This window comes from Thalia democratica, chromosome 3 (genome assembly GCF_965202585.1).
Source record: "Thalia democratica chromosome 3, ktThaDemo2.hap1.1, whole genome shotgun sequence".
Classification (NCBI taxonomy): domain Eukaryota; kingdom Metazoa; phylum Chordata; class Thaliacea; order Salpida; family Salpidae; genus Thalia; species Thalia democratica.
This window is the reverse complement of record NC_139167.1, coordinates 97,430,365-97,454,804: the sequence shown is the minus strand read 5'-3', so window position 1 is coordinate 97,454,804 and position 24,440 is coordinate 97,430,365. Positions and strand designations below refer to the sequence as shown.

The 24,440-nt window shown below is 22.8% G+C and overlaps 1 protein-coding gene across 1 annotated transcript; it reads left to right on the top strand.

The window, feature by feature from the left end:
- Positions 1-14,267: 14,267 nt before the first annotated feature.
- LOC145832670 (kelch-like protein 38) lies at positions 14,268-23,010 on the top strand. Its single transcript, XM_082939972.1, has 5 exons — positions 14,268-14,282; positions 14,875-15,006; positions 15,232-15,628; positions 22,286-22,408; positions 22,766-23,010. The coding sequence occupies exons 1-5, from the start codon at positions 14,268-14,270 to the stop codon at positions 23,008-23,010; spliced, it is 912 nt and encodes a 303-aa protein (XP_082796098.1).
- Positions 23,011-24,440: the final 1,430 nt, after the last annotated feature.

The window sequence follows — 24,440 nt, the reverse complement described above, 5'->3', positions numbered from 1 at the left end:
GATTAAAATAAAATAAGACGAGTGCTATGAGTTACACTGGAATACTGATTAAGTTTAAAATCATTGATGATGTTTAAGGTCGGAAATGTTTGTTTACAAATATATGAAGTCTCGAACAAAACGACTCTTTTTATGGTCATTTTTTGAATCTGAAAAACTTTGGCTTGCTTAATAATACAAAAAATCTATCTAAAAATATACTAAAACCAACGAAAGTTATACGTTTGATTTAAATTTTTGTATCAACTAGTTTCCAAAACAGTTAAACCTAGAAAACAAATTAGCTTATAATTTTAATACTTTTACTTTTAAAATATCAAACAGTTATGAACAACTTATGTAGTTAAAATAAGTTCTGTACTTTAAAAATGTTGTTATCATACATTGCATCTAAAATACTTTTACAAAAGTACTAACAAAAAATAACAAAATATTAAAATAAATAAAGAGATTAATTAATGTTTTCAACATAATAAACATACTAATATAATAGACTTTTAGATTAAGATCAATTTCACTAATGAAATATTTCTAAACGAAAAACTAACACATAAAACTGTCACATAATATTTCAAATACAAAGTTTAAAGACTTTTTCAAGAATAACTACATAAAAAGACGTCAATGAGACATTTGTGGATCATCAAAGTTTTAAACAAATTGTTTAAAATCTGGAAGTATGTTTGAAGTAGATACTCTGAGTAATGACTGCAGATTGGTATCAGTAAGATTTGAAGGCAGCTTACTTTTGTTTAAATTCATAGTTAAAAATGTTTGTTCACAGATATTTGTAGACTCAAACACAACAAGTAAATTTATTGCCATCTTTTTTAAAATTACAAATTTTGACTTGTTAAGTAAGGCATAACATCTGTTAATTCCTTTAGTTTTAAACTTTTCTTTTAGTATATTGTCACATTGTAGTTTAATTAGTTCTAAATGTATATTACCAGGTGTATTTTCGGTGTTAAACGTCAATGGTGATAAATCAATGTCAAATTAATCATTTAGTTGCTGAAAGTCTGCAAAACGAAGGCCAAACTTGTTATTAAGTGAGACTATGATGTTGTTATACTTTTTCATTGTCATCACTGATGGTTCTGTAGTCTCAAGTTTTGCTAAATTCGTAAAGTTATTTTCATTGATATGGGAACAAAAAAATTTTAATTTTAGTCTAAATGACTTTATTAGCAAAAAGTTTAAATTTTTCTTGCACTTAATGATAATGTATGAAACTCAAGCAAAATTTAAAACCTAACCATGTAAATTTATAATTTTCTTACGATATTATAAATGCTTGCTGTTACTTCAAAAGTCAAAAAAGACTAAATTGTTATTATAAATGTTATTTTTATTATTCTAAATGTTTTTTCAAGTAAAAGCTTAGTTTCATTTATCATTATTTTCTTTTTTAAAATGAATATACACAAATTCTATAAAATGTAAAAGTTTTATTATAAAGAAGTTAAGTTTTTTATCTGACAATTTATTTGCAATGATCTTAATATAAAATAGATATTTTGTTTTCATAAACAAAAAACTTATTACTTTTTATAAACTTTTTGTAAAAGAAGTTTAAGAAATCAGTTTTCTTAACTAAAGTTTTATTTAATTTTAAAATACTTTTTAACTTTTTGTACTTGATCCTAGCATTGTAAATTCTATCACCTAAAAAAAAGTGTTTCGAATTAACTTCTATTTACCACACAATTCTGGTCATAATTAAATGCAGACTTTCTTAAGAACTTCTCAGAAAACGAATTTAGTTAGCAAAAACTAACGAACATTGCAGAAGAAGTATATGTTCAAAGTTTAAGTCCTTATAAGTCCCATCTGAAACTTGACTTGCAAAGTTTTTATAAAATTAATTTTATTAGCAAACAAATCAATAAGACTTTATGTAGTAAAACAATTTGTTAACTTTAAAGATTACAAATTGCTTTTTTGTTTGAATGGGAAATACAAATTCTGTTTTATTTGTTTAGTTATTTTGATACTAAATGTATAGAGATAAACTTATTTAAAATTTTAAAAATGACATAAAAAGAATATAATAATTTTTATTTCGTTGTGATCAAAACATTAATATACTTTACTAACTTATTAACGTAAAAACCTTTAAAATACATAGTTAGCTCTTTTCTCAAGTAAAAGCCGTATGTTATTATTTATGAAACGAATATCATTTTAACATTGTTAGTATTTTTTTATTCATAATATGAAGTTTAAGTGGGAACTAATATGTTTAAATACTTGCTTTCTATTATTTCTAAAAACACAACTTTAAGTATTTAAATCAATTTGTATTGCATTTATGATAAACAAAATGCGAAAACATAAAATAAACATAACAAAATAGTTCATAAACATAGTCAGGATATTAACATAAAAGTAGATGACTAAAAAAAATGCATTTTTCATCAAAGTTAGTGTTTTTACTCAACTCTAATCCGAGTTGTATTTAATAAGACTTAAACCAGACAACTTGTTTACAATTTTGATTTTCTTCCCTGACCAGCAGTCATTAATATCATCATAAGTAAATACTTTTGTTTCTGAGTAGTTAATCGGCTTACAAAAGACTATAATTTTATTACCAACAGAAACAGCTTTAAAGTAATATGGTTCTATATTTTTTATCAGAGCTGTATGGACACTTGTAAACTTCCTTGAAAAACTGTCAAATACTTCACAACTTGTGTTTCTATATCCACCAATAACAAACAATTTATTACCCATACTAACTGAAGCATGAAGTATTCTTTCTTCAATCATATCAGGTAAGTAAGTCCATTTATTTTCATGATGATCATATGCTTCAACAGAATAGGTCAGATCATAGTAAGAGTTATAACCTCCTGTCACAACAATTTTGCCTTCAAAAACTGTACAAGCTGAATTATACCTTTTTTGTTTTGTATCAGCTAGTTGGGTCCATTTGTCATTTTTCAAATTGTAAACAACAAACATCTTTCTTCCATAAACTAAATATAAGTTATTTTTGAAGGAACAAGTACAAAAACATTTATAATAAAATTGTAATTCTGTTACATGTAACCAAGTTTGAGTTTTATTACAATATTTTCTATCTGATCTATCAAAGCAACCATTTTTCAAATATTCAATACCACCAAAAACAAATAGTTCTGAATTAATAACAGCTGTTTGACAGTCATACAGTTCCTTTGGCATGGACGTAACATTTTTACATTTTAATTTACGACCATCTAGTTTATAAACACTTTTAACAACCTTGTTGCTTTCAGTTATTCCTCCACAAACTAAAACACTGAAATTATCTTGGTTGCAATATCTATTTTCATACAAAACGTTTGGTGGAAAATCAAAACTTTTTCTTTCCTGCACTGTTGATATTGAGTTTGAACTTGACAAAAAGGACTCCATTTAGTTTCGAAAAATTCCAAAGGTTACTGTGTGTAAAGTAACAGAAAACTATACACTAAATATATTAAAACACGTTTATTGACAATTTACAATGCTATATTAAAAATGAATAAAATACATTTAATTTACACAATAGTATTTTTAAAAGAAAAAAAACACATTTTTTATTCTTAAATAAATCTTAAAATTGATATAATATTACAACTTTAAGTTATTTTATTATTCAAAAAATGAGCTACTTTATCAACGTCTAAACAACTTCGTCTAAAATGGAATATGCGTAAAAAGTTTTAGTTAAATCTTGATGTATTTTTGAAAGAAATTTTTTTTTTGCTTTGTTTAATTTTCTGTTAAAATATTTGAACGTACGAATCCTACAATTAGACAAAATATAAAATTAAACATATAGCACAATTAAAATTAAAAATAAATATATTTGAGAAGTAACAAAAATGAAATTTATGTTAATTAAGTTATAGTTTGTTGATCAAAAAAAAAATTCTATATGACTTAACTATTTCATGTTATTTTTGTTTATTACTTAAAGCAAATTTTTAAAAGTATTTTTTTGTTATACGTTCAAAACTTTATACAACATTGATACAAAGAAAAATGTATCTACTTCAAGTACTGAAATTACTAAATTACTAAAAAACTACTTCGGCCATGTTTATATATTTTGCTTTTAGAATTTTTAAACATTTATTTTTCGAATAATATTTTTATTAGTCTAAAACAGTTTCTTTTCAAGTTTGAATTTTTAAATGATGCATAAATTTATATACTAAATATGTAGATTAGAATACACTATTTTAACTGTGACAAAAACCTTACAATTAAACATATAAACCATTATTTTCACAATTTTTTCATGTATACTAAAATGTTTGATTAACTACAATTACTAACTTATGAGTAAATCAACAGACTAGCTATTTACAAACTTATTTAAATTTCAATTTTTAATTAATAAGAACGATTAAAAAATAATACCATAAACTAAACATATTCTTTTAGAGTTATATTTTATGAAATTTATTTTATTTATATACTCTGTGAATAAAAACTCAATAAACTTAAATTACACGTTTGAAATGAAAATATAAATTTTTTTGAAATTATTTTGTTATATGTTCACTTTTTAGTAATTTTTATGCTATAAATAGTTTAAAGTAATTTGCTTTGTATAAAAAGAAAAGCTAAAGCATAGACTTATTTAAAATTGTTATTTTTGTTGTTGTTAATGTATTTAGTTATACAACTAAATTTCAATTTAGATAAAATTGTTATTTATTTGAAAATGTTATCTTATTAAAGTAACTTTTTTAATGTATAAAAAAAAGTTTATAAGCTTTAAAAATAGAGCTTTACCAAAAAAAAAAGTACCAAAGATAAAAAAAGTCAATTAATAGGAACAGATTATAAAAGTTAAAACAAAGAATAGTTTAGTAATGCGAAGTTTTGTGTTTGAAATAATTTTAATATCAAAAAGAGTCGTATAAGTATAGTTAAAACTAAAATTTAATGATTAATTTAACAAACTTATATTATTTTCATAAAAATATATAACTCAAGAGGTAAATTACAACTGTATTTTTCACTAACTATACAAGCGTATGATAATATTAAAGAGGTTGTAATAACAAGTAAAAAAACATAAAGTTGAAACGAAAATTTTAATATTAAAAATACACATTTACAAGAAACTCTATTTATAAATATAAAAGTTGGCAAAACATTTAGTGGTTTAGTTAAAGATATTATTTATTTTGAAATAAAGTTTCAACTAACCCTGTTTGTTTTATATAGAACACTTTTAACAACAGAATACTTTTATATGATATGTATTTGTCTAAATAAACAAAAAGTTTTATACAGTCTAAACATTTGAAGTTTGGAATACTTTTTGTTTTGTATTCTTAAAGACTAAAAAAACATAAAATATTAACATTCAACCCCGATTTTAAACTTTTACTTAAAAAAGTATCAAAACTGAAATTTATAAATATATTTAAAATAAATTAAATTGAAATGTGAATTAATAAGTATTGAAATTTATTATGAATCTTAATACTAAACTAAATTTTGTGTTTCACATAACACCTAAATAATATTTTGTTTTAGTAGTATAAATTAATGTATACTTAATATATTTAGTTTTAAAGATTTTGTACTCTTTAAAAAGCTAAACAGTAAATTAGCTACATAACAATAAAAAATATTAGAAACAACTTTAAATATAAGATTAACTTTACTGAACACATCTTCAAAACAACTTAAATATTGTAATATCAGAGCATCATTCTATCATACAAAAACACCTCGTTTTAATTGTTAGTTGTTCAAAACTTGTGCTTGAAAAAAACATTTTACAGTTGTTAAAATTATTTTTAACTTTGTAGTGTTCAACTATCTAAGTTATACAAAACACTACTAACTTTAAGTTAATATATATTTTAAAGTTTGAGTCATACTTTTATTTGTTAAACAAAGATGGCATAAATGTTTAGAATGTACTGATGATATATAAAAAGTATAACTTCTAATGTTAATTATTAATAATTTTAGAATTTTACTTTAGATGCGAATCAATGTTCTCGGTGACTTTTATAAATAAAAAAGTTGTTATTCTTTATATAAGTATATTAAATGTGAAATGTTTGTTAACTCTAAAAGCTGTGCAACGACTGCTTAAAGTTAGATTAACATTTACTCTCACAGGACTGCATACATCTTTAGTATTAAGTACTACTTATAAAGTGCTCTAATTAATAATTCCTATATTGTTTAGATCATTAATGAAAACTTTTAATCGAAAACAAATCAGTTTTTATACTTTAAGTGTTACTATTCATTAATTTTAAACTTTTACTCAGTTTTACTTATACACTAAATATAAAAATGTTTAGTTAATTATAATTATTAGATCGTTTTTAGCTTATGCAGTAATAATAAGCATTACAACATATATAGTAAATAAATTATTGCAATAGTAGTTAGTTATGTGGTTACTTTTCAAATTTTTCTTTGTAATTTAAAATTGAAAACTCCAATAACGTTTCATATATTGTAATTTAGGCATATAGTATTTTAACACAAATTTATTTGAGTTTTATTTTAAAATAAAATAAGTTTTATTTTTGCGAAATGCAAAATTATTCAGAGAAAAACATTTAAAATTTTGTAATTGTAATTAAATAGCATTTATTTTAATTTAAATGAATAACATAAGCACTGAGTATATCACCAAGTTAACTTAACTAATTTCAAACAGTGCTAAAACAAAATTAAATGTATAAAATCAACAACTACTAACACACAGTGTTTTTTTTTTTAATTTATTTTTAAATACACTTTATACTAAATAATAACATTCCCTGTGTAGACTAAATTCAAACAAGAGACTGTCTTCACAAAAAACTAAGCAAAAACAAAAATTCTAAATTGTAAAACATAACAAAAGTTATAAATAAATGAGAATAACTTAAGACTGTCAATGCGTAGGGAACTTCACACAACTATAATAAGACAAATTTTTTGAGACTTCTACATCGAAATCACTCCAATGATCTTTGTCAACACCATAAATTGATACTATTGCTTTGCTTTCTCTCGTATAAAAAACAACAATATTATCGCCAATACTAAAAGCTCGAACAGAGGAAGAAAAAATATCTTTTGAATATTATCGAAGTAAAGAAAACTTTCTAGAGAAACTATCAAACATTTCTCTACTCGTATTATCCTCCAATTACAGACATTTATTACCCATACTAACCAAAGCATGTAATCTTCTTTTTCAATCATATCAGGGAAGTAAGTCCATTTGTTTTCATAATAATCATATGCTTCTACTGATTTCAATTCATGGCAATATCTTTTACCTCCAGTAATAACAATTTTGCCTTAAGAAACTGTAAAAGCTGCATGATATCTTGTTTGTTTATGTTTAGCTAACTCGATAAAAATTTTATTTTTAAAATTGTAAACAAAACAATCACTATTTCCATGGACTACATACAAGTTATTCTTGAAAGAACAAACATTAAAAACGTCATTTCGAACTAGTTTCGTTTCACAAAGCCAAGTTTCAGTTTTACTACAAACTTATAAACTGTATCATTTAAGTTATAAAGTTCTGAACACCCACCCAATATAAATAAACTTGACTTAATAACAGCAATTCAAAAACTCGATAGCTTTTCTGGCATGCAAGTAAACTTTTTACATTTTAGTTCGCGACCATCTAGTTTAAAAACACTGTTTACTCTTTTCATGGTATCAGCATTAAATCCTCCACAAACTAAAATACTGAAATCATTTTGGTTGCAGTTTCTATTTTCATACAAAACTTTTGGTAAATGTTTTAAAGTTTTTCTATCTGGCATTGTTACTTCTGGTGTTGAGTATCATTCGATTTCAGAGAATTTTAAAATATTCCAAAGTTATCTTTAACAAATAAATGTAAAACTTTTGTCCTACAAAAAATACTTTCTAAATTTTTTATTAGGTTGTTTTAAGTTTAAAACTCAAAGCACTGGCCTTTATTTATTCTAAACTATTTATGTCTATACATTAAAGAAAATTTTTTAAAAAAAAATTTTTTTTTTTTTTCTTTGTGTTTAATAGTAGGGTATCGTCTTACTAAACAGGTTTTAAAAGTTATTAATCATTTAATATTAACTACAGAGTTAAACGAAATATAATTGTGATTTTATTTTCGTAAACTATTACAAATACTAATAAAATAAATATATAGTTTCTTGCAAACAGTAAAAATAAACATGTTTGAAAAATTAAAGTAACACTTTCTTTTACTTTTGGGAGAAGTTATTAGTAAGTTAAAAAATACTATTTAGTTATTTGATAAGTGTAATTAAAATGATTTTAAACTATACACATATAAATTAATGTTTTTGTTAACCAATAAATAAGTTATTTTTATTTTTAATTTAATTTTGAACGAGTTTGGTAACACTTTCAAAATAATATTTGTAGTGTTTTTACATTTTACCTTATACAACAAGGAGTTATAAACATATATTAAAACATTAGAACTATTAACATTTTTTTCAATATCAAATATAAAAATATTATTAAGTAATATTTTTATTATACTACAACTACTTGTTTGTTCTACAACGTTCCTTTTTTTTTTTTGATTACTTAATAAGAAATAGTTAAACAGGTTAACGTTGTGAAACATTGCATTTTCTTATATAAAACAGAGTTTTTGTACTGTTGTTTAAAAGTTCAAGCCTAAATCTTAACAATGAAATTGATTACTTAAGTTTAAATTAAGGAATTTTAGTATGTAAAGAACATTAAATTTATCATCGTAATTTACTTACTTCAATGTTTATTTAATACATTAAGTTTAAAACAAATGATTAAACATTACATATAATATTTTAGTTGAGTAGAACAAAATATTTTTAATTATTTAATGTTTTCCAAAAATAATTTGAAATTTAAACAATTATCAAACTTACACTTGTCTGGAATGACAATCTTTTTACTGTAAAGATATATTAATATACCTGTAAACTGTTTAAAAAGATGTAAATTTGTATAAATTTTCTTCATTTCAACATTTTTCAAGTAAAATATTTTGTAAATTTTTAAATCAGTAGTTTTAAACTAGTTTTACATTTTTAAAGTTTCTTACAGTTGTAAATTCTTATCAAATCTTAAAGACATATATATTGTAGATTGAACTACAAAAAAAATTCATAAGTGTAGTAAAAGGACCTAGTGCATGGAAAACCCTTTTGGTTATCGAGTCATATACCACTTTGATATAGATTTTAAGTCTTGACCAGGACATAGAAATTCTAAACAAAAAAAAAAATCATGTAAAAAAATTAAATCAAATATGTTAATGTGTGAATCAAAAAAAAAGTTCAATTTTGAAAAGTATATACTGAACACTAGTTTGAATATATTTTTGAAATCAAAAATGTAATTTAACTTTAGAAAAAAAATGTTTATTTTGATGTTGATATATAGCTCTTTTAGTAATATGAAGCAAAATATTTATTTTTAAGTAAAAGTAGTTCAGCTTTATGAAATAATTTTTTATTTCGAAACTATATCGAGGTATTATTGAAACTAAATGTTTACTAGGGACTATCAAAGTTAAGAGAATTAATTACTATAAGTAAAACTAAGTTTAACTGTTGTATAAATAATTACTAGAAGTAATTCTAACTTTAACTACTTCTACCAATTTATTGTTTTTCATGCAATAAGTATAAAACACCTCAACCAGTTTAAAACAGTTCTTCTAGACAAACAACTAAACTAAAATAATACCAAACTCGATATTTATTGGTAAAACAAAAATTTTTAACAATTAACCTAGTTTGAACATAAATGTACACAATACAAAAAGAAATCTACAAACTCAGAATCTAACAAGACTTCAATCTGAGTTTAATTTAATAAAACTTTGGCAATTAAAAATGTTCGCAGTTTTGACTTTCGTTTCTGACCTGTTGTCGTTAAAAACATCATAAATAAACACTTTTGTGTCTGACAAGTTCCAACAAAAAGAAAAAACTAAAACTTTATTACTAAAACAGATAGCATTACATATGTTCAAACATTCAATTGTAGGAGAAGTAATAATAGTGAAGTTTATAGAAAAACCGTCAAATACTTCACAACTTGATTTATAAATTCCACCAATAACAAATAACTTGTTACCCATGCTAACTGAAGCATGATGTTCTCTGCATTCAATCATATTAGGTAAATTTGTCCATTTATTTCCATAACAATCATATGCATCTACAGATCTTATCTCACCAAGTTTACTTACACCTCCAGTAACTACAATTTTGCCTTCAAAAACTATACAAGCTGCATTACATTTTTCGTTTTTTGAGTCAGGTAGTATAAACCTTTTGTCATCTTTCAATTTGTAAACAAAGCATCCACCAGTTTTATAAATTACATATGTGTTTTTCTTGAAGGAACAAACACAAGTGATTTCTTCGTTCTGGTAAAATTTCGTTTTAGATGACCAAGTTTTAGTTTTATTACAAAACTTTTTGAAATATTCAGTGTATATAAAATTTTCGGGATACCCACTAAAAACAAATAAATCTTTATTAATTACAGCAGTTTTACATTAAGTACATTTATATGGCATTGTAGTATAACTATCACATTCAAAATTAGGACCAAGAATTTTGTAAACAGATAAACTGTTCCCTTTGATAACCTTTTCTCCAAAAAATAAAACACTGAAACCATCTTGGTTGCAACACCTATTGTCATACAAAATGTTTGGTGGAAAATCAAAACTTTTTCCTTGTTGCATCGTTACTTCTGGTTTTGAACTTGACATAAACGACTTCAATTAATGTTATAGTATTCAGAAATATATAAAAGCTGTATTAATTAGGTATTTGCACAACTAAATCTCAGAAAAAAAATACTATCAATTTGCAATGACTAGATTATTAAAGTTTGAAAAATAATAAAAAGAATCGTTTAAATCATTTTATCAACAGTAGAAAACGCTTTATTATAAAAGTTTTATTTTAAAAGAGACTAACATTAACAAGCTTTATTACTTTATATGTCTCATAATAACATTTAAAAGTTTTTCAATATGTGATATCTACATAAAAAAATAAGTTACCTTAGAGTTTTTATTAAATTTATTTTCAATTATCGGTTCAGTTTTCTTATTTTAGTTTCTTTAAAAGTAATAAATTCTAAACTAGTTAATCTATAATTTTAAAAGCATGGTTAATTCGTAGAATACTTAAATATCAAAAATTTAAATTTTTTATAGCTTATTTTTACTTTAAACCAGTATTTATTTCAGTTAAAATTATTAAACTTTTCAGGTTAATATTAAGTCATTTTTTTTGCTTAACATTTCATCGATCAAAATTTTAAAGGTAAACAAGTAACAAAAAGTTACCTTGGTAAACAACAAAATAAAATTGTAGAACTACCTCGTTAGTAAAACCTAAAAATAAAATTTAAGTTCAAAGTAACAAAAGTAAAAACAACAATATACTTACATAGATACTTACGTATATATTTTAACTTCAATGTTCTCAAGTAGATTTTTTTTACTTATTTGATTAAATAAATCATATTACAATATTGATCTTTATAACATGGGTTCGTAATAGTAATAATAAAAGCTGATTTGTTTGTTTTTCTTAACCCGAAAGTTAAAAGTGTTTATAAAAGTATTTTTTGCTAATTTTTTAATGTATTAAGCATAGTAATTAAATTTTGTAAAACTAGTAAAACTAAAGAATTACAAATGTTTCCAATTTTTTTTTTTTCTTTACTAAATTATAAAACTGAGAAATTTTGTGGAACTAACTTCAATACTAGTTTTAATACACATTTAATAATTTTTATAATATTTAAACTTTAATTTCGACTGTTACATTAATGTAATTATTTAACCATCATATTGTTAAGACACAAATTTAGCACATACTATATTGTTTTTTTTTTTGTTTTTATTATTGTTATAACTTTTTAAGTTTTTTAATGCTTTTTATACCTAAATAAACATAATAATATTGAAAAACTTACTTAAACAGATTGAACCATATTCTTAAGTTTAAGTATTACTTTATAGTATTACGTAATAAACAAAACATGTTGTTTATTGTTCACAATATTTAGATATGAATAGTTTTAAATTATTTTAAACGAAGTAAGATAAAAAAAAAAGTTTTATTAAGAAAATCTATGTTGTTATGATAGATATGTTCACTTTGCATTTAACTTTTAATTTATTTAAGTAATTGTCTAATAAAACTTCTAAACCTACTACTTAAATTATTAACTGTCACAATATACATACACTGAAAAAAAAAAGAAATTTCTCTAATTGCTTTAGAATTCGTTATTATTAAATATTCTTTCTAAAATTGAAATTTTGAATCAGTAAGACTGATATATTTTTGAAAATGAAAGCTTTACAATACATAAAAAATCAATTTCAATTAAAGATTCTTAATTGAAATATCGTTTTTTTTCCCTAGCTAAACCTTACATACTAAAAATACATCATCATTTAACTTTTTTTATTTTACTACAATGTTTCTAAATGAAAATTGATAACATTTACGAACGTAACTAAACATCCTCTCTGTATTTTTTATTAATAAGTTATACAATGTTTTTATATTTGTTTTATTGATATTTAGTGATATAACAAACTTATTTTAAATTTTAGTATGTATTTTTCAAGCAGCAATTCTTATGTTTACCATAAGAATGCTTATTCAAGGTTTTATTCAACTTGATAATATTTTTTAATAACAATACAAGAGGTTCTCAAAATTATTTTTATCACTTATATAAGTATTTAATATATATTATAATTTTTTCAACTTCAAAACAATAAATGTAATCGGTAGAATTGCCAGTAAAAACAATATAAGTAAAAGATGCACTCTAAAAATAAAAAATAAATGCTATTCTTTTGTCAAAAAAAAAAAGAATAAAAACATCTAATAAAAAGCATAAAAGTAAAAAAAAAGTACATTTAACTTACTAAATTGTTCTTTAGGTAAAACACTGTGATAGTAAAATTATAATTAAAAAACAGTAATTTATCTTTTATCCTATAAGTAAAAATTTTCAACAAGATTTTAAAATGTTTTTATGCAAACTACGTTTATTACTTTACGATGAAAGTTTAACTTTCATAAACTCTAAATGGTTGTATTTTAATCTGTTAAGATACACGTTGAAATCATTAATAGAGCTCTGAAGTTAAATGAAGTCAAATTTGTCAAATTCAAAACTAACAGTAACAACGCAAAAAAGAAAATGTTTAAAATTTCTATAATTTACTTCAATATATTAAGTCATATAATGTACCTCTAAAATTTGAGTTCTATAATGTACAGTTGATACTAAAACTAGGTTATATTTTATAAATTTTAAAGGTTAGATTCAAACGGAAAAGAATTTACGTAAAATAATAACTAGTTTACAACTTTAATGAATAAATGTATATTTTATTATTTTCCTATTGTAGTTTTTAGAAATCTCTTAATTAAACTAAAAAAGAAGTGAAACATTAAGCATTTTAGATATTTTATTGTACTATCTAATAATAAGCAGCCAAGATGAACATTAATCAAATAATGCTACTAGTTAAATCAAGATTGTGTAGTATTTTTCTGTTTATGTTATAATATTAAAACACTTTAATATTTTAATATTTTAATGTAAAAACTAAAACTTTTATAAGTTAATGATTAGTCCCAGACAAGACATTAAAAGGTATCCAAGTAGCGTGCGACTCGATGACCTAAAGGTTTTTTCGTGCACCAGGCCCTAAGAACAATTGTTTTTAGCGCTTTTAGTTTGTCGTTGATTAAAAAATTTCTAATATGTTTTTAAATAAAACAAAAATATATTTATTTTTAAATATAAACATACTTAAAAAGAATTTAATTGTAATGAAAGGATTTTCAACAATATATTGTAATAATTAGTTCTGTTTGGTTTTTTTTTAACTCAAAAACTGAATAGTTCATTAGTTCAAACTTACCAACTAAATAGTGGTAAATTTCTTTTTTTTTTATTTAATTATTAGGAAAAATGGCGGTAACAAAATAAAAACTAGACTTAATCATAACAAAAAGTAAGTAACGAACAAAAAAAGAAGACCTAAGAAATTACTATGTTAATAGGTGGAGTATTTAACACAACCTCAGATAAATTTTCAAAAATTTCTAAATAATGATCACATCAATGCTTGTTAATGACATCGAAACTGTGTACTTTTGTTTTTTTATTACTCAAAGAAAAAGCTACACTACTATAGCCAATATTGACAGCTTTAGATGAGGAATAATATAATGTCATCTAATCAGGTAGTTGTAACAATGTAAATTTTTTTGATAAACTGTCAAAAACTTGACTAGTAAAATTGTAATATCCACCGTTAACAAACAACTTGTTACCCATACCAACTAAAGCATAAATAAATTCATTAGGTAAATAAATTTAATTTTGATATTGAGTCGTTTTTATCTTTTTAAAAGTATTAGTCTTCTAACTGATATCGTTAAGTTTAATGGTATACAGTTTTAAAAACTTTGAAATTATTGTTCAAATTGTACACGTAAATATCTATGTAAGAATATTGTTGTTTTTACTTTTGTTACTTAGTTCTTAAATATTATTTTTGGGTTCTACTAACGAGGTAGTTGTAAAATTTTATTTTGTTGTTTACCAGGGAGACTATTAAATGACTTTTTGTTACATAATTACCTTTAAAATTTTTATCGATCAATTGTTAAGCAAAAAAAAGACTTAATACAAAACTAAAAAACATTAAATAGATTCAAAAAATTTTAACATTTGGGATTTAAGTATTCTACAAATTAACCTTTATAGAAAAGCTAAAGTTATAGTTTTCATTAAAAAGAAAATTTAACAATTATTAAATTACATTAATTGAAGTCGTTTATGTCAAGTTCAAAACCAGAAGTAACGATGCAACAAGGAAAAAGTTTTGATTTTCCACCAAACATTTTGTATGACAATAGGTGTTGCAACCAAGATGGTTTCAGTGTTTTATTTTTTGGAGAAAAGGTTATCAAAGGGAACAGTTTATCTGTTTACAAAAGTCTTGGTCCTAATTTTGAATGTGATAGTTATACTACAATGCCATATAAATGTACTTAATGTAAAACTGCTGTAATTAATAAAGATTTATTTGTTTTTAGTAGGTATCCCGAAAATTTTATATACACTGAATATTTCAAAAAGTTTTGTAATAAAACTAAAACTTGGTCATCTAAAACGAAATTTTACCAGAACGAAGAAATCACTTGTGTTTGTTCCTTCAAGAAAAACACATATGTAATTTATAAAACTGGTGGATGCTTTGTTTACAAATTGAAAGATGACAAATGGTTTATACTACCTGACTCAAAAAACGAAAGATGTAATGCAGCTTGTATAGTTTTTGAAGGCAAAATTGTAGTTACTGGAGGTGTAAGTAAACTTGGTGAGATAAGATCTGTAGATGCATATGATTGTTATGGAAATAAATGGACAAATTTACCTAATATGATTGAATGCAGAGAACATCATGCTTCAGTTAGCATGGGTAACAAGTTATTTGTTATTGGTGGAATTTATAAATCAAGTTGTGAAGTATTTGACGGTTTTTCTATAAACTTCACTATTATTACTTCTCCTACAATTGAATGTTTGAACATATGTAATGCTATCTGTTTTAGTAATAAAGTTTTAGTTTTTTCTTTTTGTTGGAACTTGTCAGACACAAAAGTGTTTATTTATGATGTTTTTAACGACAACAGGTCAGAAACGAAAGTCAAAACTGCGAACATTTTTAATTGCCAAAGTTTTATTAAATTAAACTCAGATTGAAGTCTTGTTAGATTCTGAGTTTGTAGATTTCTTTTTGTATTGTGTACATTTATGTTCAAACTAGGTTAATTGTTAAAAATTTTTGTTTTACCAATAAATATCGAGTTTGGTATTATTTTAGTTTAGTTGTTTGTCTAGAAGAACTGTTTTAAACTGGTTGAGGTGTTTTATACTTATTGCATGAAAACAATAAATTGGTAGAAGTAGTTAAAGTTAGAATTACTTCTAGTAATTATTTATACAACAGTTAAACTTAGTTTTACTTATAGTAATTAATTCTCTTAACTTTGATAGTCCCTAGTAAACATTTAGTTTCAATAATACCTCGATATAGTTTCGAAATAAAAAATTATTTCATAAAGCTGAACTACTTTTACTTAAAAATAAATGTTTTGCTTCATTTTACTAAAAGAGCTACATATCAACATCAAAATAAACATTTTTTTTCTAAAGTTAAATTACATTTTTGATTTCAAAAATATATTCAAACTAGTGTTAAGTATATACTTTTCAAAATTGAACTTTTTTTTTGATTCACACATTAACATATTTGATTTAATTTTTTTACATGATTTTTTTTTTGTTTAGAATTTCTATGTCCTGGTCAAGACTTAAAATCTATATCAAAGTGGTATATGACTCGATAACCAAAAGGGTTTTCCATGCACTAGGTCCTTTTACTACACTTATGAATTTTTTTTGTAGTTCAATCTACAATATATATGTCTTTAAGATTTGATAAGAATTTACAACTGTAAGAAACTTTAAAAATGTAAAACTAGTTTAAAACTACTGATTTAAAAATTTACAAAATATTTTACTTGAAAAATGTTGTAATGAAGAAAATTTATACAAATTTACATCTTTTTAAACAGTTTACAGGTATATTAATATTTCTTTACAGTAAAAAGATTGTCATTCCAGACAAGTGTAAGTTTGATAATTGTTTAAATTTCAAATTATTTTTGGAAAACATTAAATAATTAAAAACATTTTGTTCTACTCAACTAAAATATTATATGTAATGTTTAATCATTTGTTTTAAACTTAATGTATTAAATAAACATTGAAGTAAGTAAGTTACGATGATAAATTTAATGTTCTTTACATACTAAAATTCCTTAATTTAAACTTAAGTAATCAATTTCATTGTTAAGATTTATGCTTGAACTTTTAAACAACAGTACAAAAACTCTGTTTTATATAAGAAAATGCAATGTTTCACAACGTTAACCTGTTTAACTATTTCTTATTAAGTAATCAAAAAAAAAAGGAACGTTGTAGAACAAACAAGTAGTTGTAGTATAATAAAAATATTACTTAATAATATTTTTATATTTGATATTGAAAAAAATGTTAATAGTTCTAATGTTTTAATATATGTTTATAACTCCTTGTTGTATAAGGTAAAATGTAAAAACACTACAAATATTATTTTGAAAGTGTTACCAAACTCGTTCAAAATTAAATTAAAAATAAATATAACTTATTTATTGGTTAACAAAAACATTAATTTATATGTGTATAGTTTAAAATCATTTTAATTACACTTATCAAATAACTAAATAGTATTTTTTAAATTACTAATAACTTCTCCCAAAAGTAAAAGAAAGTGTTACTTTAATTTTTCAAACATGTTTATTTTTACTGTTTGCAAGAAACTATATATTTATTTTATTAGTATTTGTAATAGTTTACGAAAATAAAATCACAATTATATTTCGTTTAACTCTGTAGTTAATATTAAATGATTAATAACTTTTAAAACCTGTTTAGTAAGACGATACCCTACTATTAAACACAAAGAAAAAAAAAAAAAGATTTGTTTTAAAAAATTTTCTTTAATGTATAGACATTAATAGTTTAGAATAAAATAAGGCCAGTGCTTTGAGTTTTAAACTTAAAACAACCTAATAAAAAATTTAGAAAGTATTTTTTGTAGGACAAAAGTTTTACATTTATTTGTTAAAGATCACTTTGGAATATTTTAAAATTCTCTGAAATTGAATGATACTCAACACCAGAAGTAACAATGCCAGATAGAAAAACTTTAAAACATTTACCAAACGTTTTGTATGAAAATAGATACTGCAACCAAGATGATTTCAGTATTTTAGCTTGTGGAGGAATTAATGCTGATACCATGAAAAGAGTAAACAGTGTTTTTAAACTAGATGGTCGCGAACTAAAATGTAAAAAGTTTACTTGCATGCCAGAAAAGCTATCGAGTTTTTGAATTGCTGTTATTAAGTCAAGTTTATTTATATTGGGTGGGTGTTCAGAACTTTATAACTTAAATGATACAGTTTATAAGTTTGTAGTAAAACTGAAACTTGGCTTTGTGAAACGAAACTAGTTCGAAATGACGTTTTTAATGTTTGTTCTTTCAAGAATAACTTGTATGTAGTCCATGGAAATAGTGATTGTTTTGTTTACAATTTTAAAAATAAAATTTTTATCGAGTTAGCTAAACATAAACAAACAAGATATCATGCAGCTTTTACAGTTTCTTAAGGCAAAATTGTTATTACTGGAGGTAAAAGATATTGCCATGAATTGAAATCAGTAGAAGCATATGATTATTATGAAAACAAATGGACTTACTTACCTGATATGATTGAAAAAGAAGATTACATGCTTTGGTTAGTATGGGTAATAAAATGTTTGTAATTGGAGGATAATACGAGTAGAGAAATGTTTGATAGTTTCTCTAGAAAGTTTTCTTTACTTCGATAATATTCAAAAGATATTTTTTCTTCCTCTGTTCGAGCTTTTAGTATTGGCGATAATATTGTTGTTTTTTATACGAGAGAAAGCAAAGCAATAGTATCAATTTATGGTGTTGACAAAGATCATTGGAGTGATTTCGATGTAGAAGTCTCAAAAAACTTGTCTTATTATAGTTGTGTGAAGTTCCCTACGCATTGACAGTCTTAAGTTATTCTCATTTATTTATAACTTTTGTTATGTTTTACAATTTAGAATTTTTGTTTTTGCTTAGTTTTTTGTGAAGACAGTCTCTTGTTTGAATTTAGTCTACACAGGGAATGTTATTATTTAGTATAAAATGTATTTCAAAATAAATTAAAAAAAAAAAACACTGTGTGTTAGTAGTTGTTGATTTTATACATTTTATCTTGTTTTAGCACTGTTTGAAATTAGCTAAGTTAACTTGGTGATATACTCAGTGCTTATGTTATTTATTTAAATTAAAATAAATGCTATTTAATTACAATTACAAAATTTTAAATGTTTTTCTCTGAACAATTTTGCATTTCGCAAAAATAAAACTTATTTTATTTTAAAATAAAACTCAAATAAATTTGTGTTAAAATACTATATGCCTAAATTACAATATATGAAACGTTATTGGAGTTTTCAATTTTAAATTACAAAGAAAAATTTGAAAAGTAACCACATAACTAACTACTATTGCAATAATTTATTTATTATATATGTTGTAATGCTTATTATTACTGCATAAGCTAAAAACGATCTAATAATTATAATTAACTAAACATTTTTATATTTAGTGTATAAGTAAAACTGAGTAAAAGTTTAAAATTAATGAATAGTAACACTTAAAGTATAAAAACTGATTTGTTTTCGATTAAAAGTTTTCATTAATGATCTAAACAATATAGGAATTATTAATTAGAGCACTTTATAAGTAGTACTTTATACTAAAGATGTATGCAGTCCTGTGATAGTAAATGTTAATCTAATTTTAAGCAGTCGTTGCACAGCTTTTAGAGTTAACAAACATTTCACATTTAATATACTTATATAAAGAATAACAACTTTTTTATTTATAAAAGTTACCGAGAACATTGATTCGCATCTAAAGTAAAATTCTAAAATAATTAATAATTAACATTAGAAGTTATACTTTTTATATATCATCAGTACATTCTAAACATTTATGCCATCTTTGTTTAACAAATAAAAGTATGACTCAAACTTTAAAATATATATTAACTTGAAGTTAGTAGTGTTTTGTATAACTTAGATAGTTGAACACTACAAAGTTAAAAATAATTTTAACAACTGTGAAATATTTTTTTCAAGCACAAGTTTTGAACAACTAACAATTAAAACAAGGTGTTTTTGTATGATAGAATGATGCTCTGATATTACAATATTTAAGTTGTTTTGAAGATGTGTTCAGTAAAGTTAATCTTATATTTAAAGTTGTTTCTAATATTTTTTATTGTTATGTAGCTAATTTACTGTTTAGCTATTTAAAGAGTACAAAATCTTTAAAACTAAATATATTAAGTATACCTTAATTTATACTACTAAAACAAAATATTATTTAGGTGTTATGTGAAACACAAAATTTAGTTTAGTATTAAGATTCATAATAAATTTCAATACTTATTAATTCACATTTCAATTTAATTTATTTTAAATATATTTATAAATTTCAGTTTTGATACTTTTTTAAGTAAAAGTTTAAAATCGGGGTTGAATGTTAATATTTTATGTTTTTTTAGTCTTCAAAGAAGTATAAGAATACAAAACAAAAAGTATTCCAAACTTCAAATGTTTAGACTGTATAAAACTTTTTGTTTATTTAGACAAATACATATCATATAAAAGTATTCTGTTGTTAAAAGTGTTCTATATAAAACAAACAGGGTTAGTTGAAACTTTATTTCAAAATAAATAATATCTTTAACTAAACCACTAAATGTTTTGCCAACTTTTATATTTATAAATAGAGTTTCTTGTAAATGTGTATTTTTAATATTAAAATTTTCGTTTCAACTTTATGTTTTTTTACTTGTTATTACAACCTCTTTAATATTATCATACGCTTGTATAGTTAGTGAAAAATACAGTTGTAATTTACCTCTTGAGTTATATATTTTTATGAAAATAATATAAGTTTGTTAAATTAATCATTAAATTTTAGTTTTAACTATACTTATACGACTCTTTTTGATATTAAAATTATTTCAAACACAAAACTTCGCATTACTAAACTATTCTTTGTTTTAACTTTTATAATCTGTTCTTATTAATTGACTTTTTTTATCTTTGGTACTTTTTTTTTTGGTAAAGCTCTATTTTTAAAGCTTATAAACTTTTTTTTATACATTAAAAAAGTTACTTTAATGAGATAACATTTTCAAATAAATAACAATTTTATCTAAATTGAAATTTAATTGTATAACTAAATACATTAACAACAACAAAAATAACAATTTTAAATAAGTCTATGCTTTAGCTTTTCTTTTTATACAAAGCAAGTTACTTTAAACTATTTATAGCATAAAAATTACTAAAAAGTAAACATATAACAAAATAATTTCAAAAAAATTTATATTTTGATTTCAAACGTGTAATTTAAGTTTATTGAGTTTTTATTCACAGAGTATATAAATAAAATAAATTTCATAAAATATAACTCTAAAAGAATATGTTTAGTTTATAGTATTATTTTTTAATCGTTCTTATTAATTAAAAATTGAAATTTAAATAAGTTTGTAAATAGCTAGTCTGTTGATTTACTCATAAGTTAGTAGTTGTAGTTAATCAAACATTTTAGTATACATGAAAAAATTGTGAAAATAATGTTTTATATGTTTAATTGTAAGGTTTTTGTCACAGTTAAAATAGTGTATTCTAATCTACATATTTAGTATATAAATTTATGCATCATTTAAAAATTCAAACTTGAAAAGAAACTGTTTTAGACTAATAAAAATATTATTCCAAAAATAAATGTTTAAAAATTCTAAAAGCAAAATATATAAACATGACCTAAGTAGTTTTTTAGTAATTTAGTAATTTCAGTACTTGAAGTAGATACATTTTTCTTTGTATCTATGTTGTATAAAGTTTTGAAGGTATAACAAAAAAATACTTTTAAAAATTTGCTTTAAGTAATAAACAAAAATAACATAAAATAGTTAAGTCATATAGAATTTTTTTTTTTTGATCAACAAACTATAACTTAATTAACATAAATTTCATTTTTGTTACTTCTCAAATATATTTATTTTTAATTTTCATTGTGCTATATGTTTAATTTTATATTTTGTCTAATTGTAGGATTTGTACGTTCAAATATTTTAACAGAAAATTAAACAAAGCAAAAAAAAAATTTCTTTCAAAAATACATCAAGATTTAACTAAAACTTTTTACGCATATTCCATTTTAGACGAAGTTGTTTAGACGTTGTTAAAGTAGCTCATTTTTTGAATAATAAAATAACTTAAAGTTGTAATATTATATCAATTTTAAGATTTATTTAAGAATAAAAAATGTGTTTTTTTTTCTTTTCAAAATACTATTGTGTAAATTAAATGTATTTTATTCATTTTTAATATAGCATTGTAAATTGTCAATAAACGTGTTTTAATATATTTAGTGTATAGTTTTCTGTTACTTTACACACAGTAACCTTTGGAATTTTTCGAAACTAAATGGAGTCGTTTTTGTCAAGTTCAAACTCAATATCAACAGTGCAGGAAAGAAAAAGTTTTGATTTTCCACCAAACGTTTTGTATGAAAATAGATATTGCAACCAAGATGATTACAGTATTTTAGTTTGTGGAGGAATAACTGAAAGCAACAAGGTTGTTAAAAGTGTTTATAAACTAGATGGTCGTAAATTAAAATGTAAAAATGTTACGTCCATGCCAAAGGAACTGTATGACTGTCAAACAGCTGTTATTAATTCAGAACTATTTGTTTTTGGTGGTATTGAATTTTTGAAAAATGGTTGCTTTGATAGATCAGTTAGAAAATATTGTAATAAAACTCAAACTTGGTTACATGTAACAGAATTACAATTTTATTATAAATGTTTTTGTACTTGTTCCTTCAAAAATAACTTATATTTAGTTTATGGAAGAAAGATGTTTGTTGTTTACAATTTGAAAAATGAAAAATGGACCCAACTAGCTGATACAAAACAAAAAAGGTATAATTCAGCTTGTACAGTTTTTGAAGGCAAAATTGTTGTGACAGGAGGTTATAACTCTTACTATGATCTGACCTATTCTGTTGAAGCATATGATCATCATGAAAAAAAATGGACTTACTTACCTGATATGATTGAAGAAAGAATACTTCATGCTTCAGTTAGTATGGGTAATAAATTGTTTGTTATTGGTGGATATAGAACACAAGTTGTGAAGTATTTGACAGTTTTTCAAGGAAGTTTACAAGTGTCCATACAGCTCTGATAAAAAATATAGAACCATATTACTTTAAAGCTGTTTCTGTTGGTAATAAAATTATAGTCTTTTGTAAGCCGATTAACTACTCAGAAACAAAAGTATTTACTTATGATGATATTAATGACTGCTGGTCAGGGAAGAAGATCAAAATTGTAAACAAGTTGTCTGGTTTAAGTCTTATTAAATACAACTCGGATTAGAGTTGAGTAAAAACACTAACTTTGATGAAAAATGCATTTTTTTTAGTCATCTACTTTTATGTTAATATCCTGACTATGTTTATGAACTATTTTGTTATGTTTATTTTATGTTTTCGCATTTTGTTTATCATAAATGCAATACAAATTGATTTAAATACTTAAAGTTGTGTTTTTAGAAATAATAGAAAGCAAGTATTTAAACATTTTAGTTCCCACTTAAACTTCATATTATGAATAAAAAAATACTAACAATGTTAAAATGATATTCGTTTCATAAATAATAACATACGGCTTTTACTTGAGAAAAGAGCTAACTATGTATTTTAAAGGTTTTTACGTTAATAAGTTAGTAAAGTATATTAATGTTTTGATCACAACGAAATAAAAATTATTATATTCTTTTTATGTCATTTTTAAAATTTTAAATAAGTTTATCTCTATACATTTAGTATCAAAATAACTAAGCAAATAAAACAGAATTTGTATTTCCCATTCAAACAAAAAAGCAATTTGTAATCTTTAAAGATAACAAATTGTTTTACTACATAAAGTCTTATTGATTTGTTTGCTAATAAAATTAATTTTATAAAAACTTTGTAAGTCAAGTTTCAGATGGGACTTATAAGGACTTTAACTTTAAACATATACTTCTTCTGTAATGTTCGTTAGTTTTTGCTAACTAAATTCGTTTTCTGAGAAGTTCTTAAGAAAGTCTGCATTTAATAATGACCAGAATTGTGTGGTAAATAGAAGTTAATTCGAAACACTTTTTTTTAGGTGATTGAATTTACAATGCTAGGATCAAGTACAAAAAGTTAAATAGTATTTTAAAATTAAATAAAACTTTAGTTAAGAAAACTGATTTCTTAAACTTCTTTTACAAAAAGTTTATAAAAAGTAATAAGTTTTTTGTTTATGAAAACAAAATATCTATTTTATATTAAGATCATTGCAAATAAATTGTCAGATAAAAAACTTAACTTCTTTATAATAAAACTTTTACATTTTATAGAATTTGTGTATATTCATTTTAAAAAAGAAAATAATGATAAATGAAACTAAGCTTTTACTTGAAAAAACATTTAGAATAATAAAAATAACATTTATAATAACAATTTAGTCTTTTTTGACTTTTGAAGTAACAGCAAGCATTTATAATATCGTAAGAAAATTATAAATTTACATGGTTAGGTTTTAAATTTTGCTTGAGTTTCATACATTATCATTAAGTGCAAG